At 41.0% G+C, this 7,080-nt stretch overlaps 1 protein-coding gene across 1 annotated transcript in view; it reads right to left on the bottom strand.

Moving 5' to 3' along the window:
- Tmem41b (transmembrane protein 41B) overlaps positions 1-7,080 on the bottom strand; it is a 21,279-nt gene that overhangs the window by 11,660 nt on the left and 2,539 nt on the right. Inside the window, exon 2 of the mRNA XM_050163358.1 lies at positions 1,037-1,156. Within this exon, the coding sequence (XP_050019315.1) occupies positions 1,037-1,156 (120 nt within the window). The remainder of the gene's footprint in view (positions 1-1,036; positions 1,157-7,080) is intronic.

Raw genomic sequence — 7,080 nt, 5'->3', positions numbered from 1 at the left:
GGGGCTGGAGAGATGGCTCAGAGGTTAAGAGCATTGCCTGCTCTTCCAAAGGTCCTGAGTTCAATTCCCAGCAACCACATGGTGGCTCACAACCATCTGTAATGGGGTCTGGTGCCCTCTTCTGGCCTGCAGGCATGCACGCAGACAGAATATTGTATACATAATAAATATTTAAAAAAAAAAAAGAAGTATTTAAAAAAAAAAAAAGAGCTAGTTCCGGGACAGGCACCTGTCTCGAATCCCTGTCTCGAAAAACAAAAAACAAAAACAAAAAAACAAAACAAAACAAAACAAAAAAATACCTAACTAAAACGGCTTCATGCTGATGAAATTTAAAACTAGAAAGACCCTAGAGCAGTGTGCACACATGTATACACAAATATACAGAAAAGAGCAGACTAGAAAAGGCACCGAACTACATTATTTTCTGTAAGTATGTTACTACACAGATTGGACGCAAAAATTACTTTAAATCAGCTCTTTATTTCCTATTCCTCTATAACAAGCCAGAAAGGATCTAAAATCAAATTCATTTCAGGAGGCAGAAACAAGAGGACCTCTGTTAGTCTTAGAGACTAACCTCTGTCCTTAGAGTGCTTGCTGGGATTAAGGGCTTGTGCCACCACACCTGTCCCATCCTTTTCTTAATAAATTCTAATTTTGTTTCATGGAAGGGAAAGGGAGGGAAGAGAGGGGAGAGGAGGAGAGAGGAGGGGAGGGGAGGAGAGGAGAGAGGCCTGGTGGGGGCATATCTCAGTTGGTAGACTGCTTACTTAAGACACAGAAAACCTGGATGAAAATCTGGTATGGTGGCATAGGGAGGTGGAGACAGCAGAACTAGAAATTCAAGGTCATTCTTTGTGAAAACAGGGAGTTTAAACCAAAACAAAAGGGCAGGAAGGTGCTCCTGGATTCTATAATCCTGAGAGCTGATACACAAGCACCTTAAATAGTTCTGTTGCTAAAGGAAATGTGTAGTTTTTAATTTACTTCACCTCTAAAATATATAGACATTTTTAGTCTCTTTTGGATACTTACTCACTAAGCTGAGGAAAATTTTTATATACCAAAAACATAACAAAAGCTGCACATAAGAAAATGGACACCAGTATAAGGAGTGACATTCTTGCTGAACCAGCTTCTGCACAAGGTTTGTCTGAAAGAAAAAAAAGTGTAATTAAAATAAATCGTATTTCAAGCTAATAACTTCCTCAAACCCTTTTCTCCCAAAAGCCATTCATACTTTTGCCTAAAACTATGACATTAAACCAATTAATTCAACTGCTATAAGAACCACTTATTGGTCATCTTCCAACATCCAAGGGGCACACGCAGGCTAGACTCTTTAAATTTAAGGCCAACTTTGTGCACGTAGTGTAGGACTGCCAGAGATACATAGTAAGGCCCCATCTAAAACAAAAAACAAACAAAAGACTGAGGAAGATACCTGACATTGACCTCTGGCCTCTACATGTGCACACACCCACACAAACATGTGCATACCACACTCACATACATAAATTACTTTTAGCATGACGGTTCAAACATGTCAAGATCTGAAGGTCTGAGGCTAGCCTGGGATAGATAACAAGACTTCTGCTCAAGGACTGATAGCTATGGGGCAGCAGAGACTGGTGAAGCAGGTGCTGTTCTGAAAAGTTCATTCAGTTCTCAGCACTCACATAGTAACTCACAACCATCCAAAACTCCAGTTCCAGGGAATCTGATGCCCTCCCTCTTCTAGTTTCCACAGGTGCCAGCATGTGGGGCATATACATACATGCAGCCAACACTCATACATAAAACTAACCTTTAAAAACAGAACAGTTGTTATGGAGCCGGGGAAATGGCCAAGTAAGAGTGCATATATGCAAACATGAGAACTGAGTTTGATCCCCAGACTCAGCCAGCCTAGTCCAAAGAGGGAGCTTCCTACTCACTAAGTAATGCACGGAGCAGTAAAGGAAGGTACCTTTGTGTTCTGGGCTCTATCTGTATGAGCCTAAGCGATCATATCCACTCACATGCTTACACCATACACACAACACACAAAACAAGCTACAAAAACATCAGTATGTATTAAAACAACTTAATCAAAAATGTAACTTTCATTCCTAGGACAAAAGACTAGGTAAAATATGGCAGGCAGCATACACTTAAATAATCCCAGCAATTAGGAAACTGAGGCAGGAAAATAGGGAACTGGAGATAAACCTGGGCTAAGTAAGGAAACCACCTCAAAGAAAACACACACACACACAAATTTGTTTTGGTTTTCTTGTCACATTGGTGTGGGAGAATTGTCTGTATTCTGTCAATCATGTTTTAAATAAATGCTGATTGGCCAGGCAGGAAGTATAGGCAGGAAAACCAAACAGGAAGTAGAATTGATGGGAGAAGCAAGATGTGAGCTGTCCTGCTGAGAAAGGTGCTGAACCACGCGGCTAGCATAGATAAAAACAATGGGTTAGCCGGGCAGTGGTGGCTCAAGCCTTTAATCCCAGAACTCAGGAGGCAGAGGCAGGTGGATCAGTTTGAGGCCAGCCTGGTCTACAAGAGCCAGTTCCGGGAAGGGCACCAAAGCTACAGAGAAACCCTGTCTCGAAAAAACAAAACAAAAAACAAAAAAACCCAAACAAACAACAACAATGGGTTAATATAAGCTACAAGAGCTAATATGTAGCCTGAGCTAATGGGCCAATCAGTTTTATAACTTATGGAGATCTCTGTGTGATTTTTTTTTTTTTTTTTGGTTTTTCGAGAGAAGGTTTCTCTGTAGCTTTGGTGCCTGTCCCCGAACTAGCTCTTGTAGACCTGACTGGCCTCGAACTCCCAGAGATCTGCCTGCCTCTGCCTCCCGAGTGCTGGGATTAAAGGCATGCACCACCACCGCCCGGCATCTGTGTGATTTTCTTTGGGGCTAAACAGCTGGGGGTACCAGGCAGGACAGAAACCCCCAACAAGCAGGCCCCCTTCATGTTACATCACATAAAAAAAAGTAATCTTAGAAGATAAATAAGAGGGCCTGGCTTGGTAGCCCACACCTGCCTTTAATCCCAGCATTTGGGGCAGAGGCAGGTGAATTTCTGTTTGAGGCCTGTCTGGTCTACAGAGGCAAGTACTAGGATGGCCAGGCTACATAGAAAAGCCCCGAAATCCTGTCTCAAAACAAAACAAAAGATTAATAAGAGGAACATATAAATACTGAGTTCAGAGAAACAGTTTTAATGGGCTGTCATCAAAGCAAAGACAAGCAAGCCGTTTTTATCATGCCTGTTGTCTTTTAAATCTACCTGAAGGGCTAAAGAGATGACTCAGCAGGTGAAGACACTTGCCACCAAACCTGACAGGTAACCTGAATTCCATCCCTGACATCCACAAAAAAGCAAAGGTAGATCAGATTCCTGCAAACTGTCCTTGATCTCCACATGCATGCCCTGGAACACTGTGTTCTGGCACACACGCACATGCCCATCTACTCTCAAATCAATCAATCAATAAATGTAAAAAACCTTTTAACCTACCATCTAGAGTTAACTTGTCCCAGCCCACATGCCACATCTACCCTCAAATAAATAAGTAAATGTTAAAAAAAAAAAACCTTTTTAACCTAGCATCTAGAATTAACTTGTCCCAGTCCAAAGTTTTAGCTTATTTCATTAAGAAAGTCTATGAATTCAAAGTGTTTAATAGCAATATAATCTGTTTGTTTTAAAGAATTTTTAAAATATTTATTTATTAAGTATACAATATTCTGTCTGTGTGTATGCCTGCAGACCAGAAGAGGGCACCAGACCCCATTACAGATGGTTGTGAGCCACCATGTGGTTGTTGGGAATTGAACTCAGGACCTTTGGAATGCTTTTAACCGCTGAGTCATCTCTCCAGCCCCAATTTGTTTTTTGAGACAGGGTTTTTTTCTCTGTGTAGCGCTGGCTGTCCCGGAACTTGAGTCTGTAGACGAGGCTGGCGTCAAACTCAGATCTGTGTGCTTCTGCCTCCTGAGTGCTGGGATTAAAGGCATGCAGCATCACTACTGCCCAGCAATAGTAACATGATTTAACATTAACTTTAGATTAGTTTTCACTATGATTTCTAAGAACGAATGGCAGATCTTCTTCCCACTTCTGGCAATTCTACATAAGTCACAGACTGACAGCATACTTCTCTGTATGCTCGGCACCTACTATGTTCAATCTCTGCTTCCAAGAAACAAGCAAAACCATCATAAAGAATACGAAATCAGCCGGGCCGTGGTGGTGCATGCCTTTAATCCCAGCACTCGGGAGGCAGAGGCAGGTGGATCTCTGGGAGTTCAAGACCAGCCTGGTCTATAAGAGCTAGTTCCAGGACAGGCTCCAAAGCTACAGAGAAACCCTGTCTCAAAAAAACCAAAGAAAAAAAAATATGAAATTAAAGGGCTTAAAGACTTCATAGGAAGGGCAGATTACTAGGTGGACATGATAAAGGCAATTTTTAGTTGAAGATTAAAATAGGGGTTTAAAAAAATCTAACCTGTACTGTATGCTCCTAAATACATTTTAAGGCCAACAGTCTTTTAAAGTCAAAACATTTTTTCCTAAAACATAGTGCCCTGTGGCTCAGCTTTGAAGTTAAAACTTAAATAAGGCATTTGTTATATTATCTGGAAAACTAAATTTTTTTTCTCTGCACTAAGAATTCACCAGTCCTACAGTAGGGGACAACTGGGACATGTTTCAGAAATGGCTAACTGGGCTACAGAGCACTAACTAACACTAATTTTTTCTTTTCTTTTTTTTCTTTTTTCTTTTTTTTTTTTTTGAGACAGGGTTTCTCTGTAGCTTTCGAGCTTGTCCTGGAACTAGCTCTTGTAGACCAGGTTGGCCTCAAACTCAGAGATCCCCCTCCTCTGCCTCCTGAGTGCTGGGATTAAAGGTCTGTGCCACCACCATCCAGCTGATAGTGATGTAACTTCTCAGGTTTAACCTGACACCTATGCTCTTCACTGTCTGAAACTGAGTCTCCTCCACCCATATTAGCATTATGCTTACCAGAAAAGAAAACAAGGAAGAGGTGCACAAACACTTGAGTGACATTCAATTCTGAGGCTCTATTTTCACACGTCATACAGTGTTGATAATTATGGTCCAATAATGCTTCTGCATAATCCTAGTAAACCTAAAGGCTAGAATACATTGCATTTATACTTCTGAGCATAATTCAATTATAAGTATAGTTTTCATCTGAATCTGTACCATGCATAATACTACTGCTTCTTTGTACAACCATGTTAGATGGGGGTGCTTTTCTCTGGCAGCCACCGTGCCTGCACTTGAAATGCATTGGCTTCTAGATCTTCTCCAATACTACCATTATGCTTGTTAATACTGTAATCTAATATCATCATACTCTTACCCAACTCTCTGCCTATCTAGCTTTCTCCCAGGTCAAAGGTACTTCTTGAGAAAGAGTCATGCTTTTTCAACCTACTAGTCCATATACTTTCCCTGCTTCAATCTGGGTGACTGATGGACAGGAATCCTGTCACAACACTGTCTCTTACTTTAGTGAACCCTCCCATTCTATCCCAAGTCTGTTCACAAGATCACCTTCCCTAATCTTATCTTTATCTTTTTGTTAAATGTTAACAGACTTCCTTCTAGACCCTGCTCTGTGAATTGTTTCCATTCACCAACTTCTTCAATACAGCCTCAGCACTAAGGAGGCAGAAGCTGGTGGATCTCTGTAAGTTTGAGACCAGCCTGGTCTACACAGTGAGTCAAGTCGACTGTGAGAATCCCTCTCAGTGAGTAAAAACACATGAATGAAGCCTCAAAAAATAAAAATTAATCATATTATACTTCTATGTTTTTTTTTGTTTTGCTATATGGTTTCATATAGACCAGGCTGACCTCCAACTCAAAGATGTAATTAAAGGTGACCTTGAACTCCTTTCCCGTGTCCTACATGCATCTCCCAAGTGTAGGCACCCACAGACATGCATATACAACACACACACACGCCAAAACAAGAAAAAAAAGGGAAGAAAGAAAAAAAAAAAACAAAAACCTCACTCATAGAGAAGGTCAGTGATGGTGACACCTGTCTGCATTCCCAGTAGTGGGGAGACAGGACTGCCAAAAGATGGAACCCAGCCTGGTGCAGGCTTGGTCTATACAGACAAAAAAGTGTCATGCTTGGGATACAAACTAAACAAAACAAAAACCAAACACTGGTAATTTGTAAGAAGACTCTATCACTAAGTAGTTTTCAATCAAAGGTTATTAGAATCTTTACTTCTTTGCCTTTTTTCTTTGAATGGCGAGTTGCTATCTACAATCAATAAAAGTTGTTTTTCAATCCTAGGAAACTGGTTGCTAACTAGTTACTAATGGCACCACTGCAGCAGACTACTAAGTAAACTAAATCCTATCTTGTGAAAGGGCCATCTACAAAAAGAATTCCTAGGCGGGGCAGTGGTGGCACACGCCTTTAATCTCAGCATTCCGGAGGCAGAGGCAGTGGCAGGCGGATCTCTGCGAGTTCAAGGCCAGCCTGGTCTAGAAGAGCTAGTTCTAGGACAGGAACCAAAAAAAGCTAAGGAGAAACCCTGTCTCGAAAAAATCCAAAAAGAATTCCTAACATTAGAAAACGGCAGAGGGGAAAAAAGAAAAATCTCTGCCCTTTCGCTTATGTATGTATAGTTTGCAAGTCATTTAATAAAAGAAAACACCATAAAAAGAATTCTGGAAGTTTTGAGACGTTATTATTATTTAGTAACTCCAAAACAAACAACAGCAACAAAACAAACCCACAAAACTGAAGGCTAACTATCTCAAGCCAAATTACAATTACCTAGAGCTTGGATTATTCTCACTCTCCACACCTGAATCTTGATGTGGGAGTGATTTCTTATTAATAAAGAAACTGCCTCGGCCCTCATAGGACAGAAAATTAGGTAGGCGGAGTAGACAGAGGAGAATGCTGAGAAAAAGAAGCTGAGTGAGTGAGTCGCCATGATGCTCCCACTCCAGACAGAGGCAGGTTAAGATCCTCTCTGGTAAGCCAGCTCATGGGCTACACAGAATATTAGAAATG

This window comes from Alexandromys fortis, unplaced genomic scaffold (assembly GCF_014885135.2).
Source record: "Alexandromys fortis isolate MF-2015 unplaced genomic scaffold, M_Fortis_MF-2015_v1.1 scaffold_129, whole genome shotgun sequence".
Lineage (NCBI taxonomy): Eukaryota > Metazoa > Chordata > Mammalia > Rodentia > Cricetidae > Alexandromys > Alexandromys fortis.
Note: the sequence above shows the minus strand (reverse complement) of the source record. Positions and strands in the feature narration are given on the sequence as shown.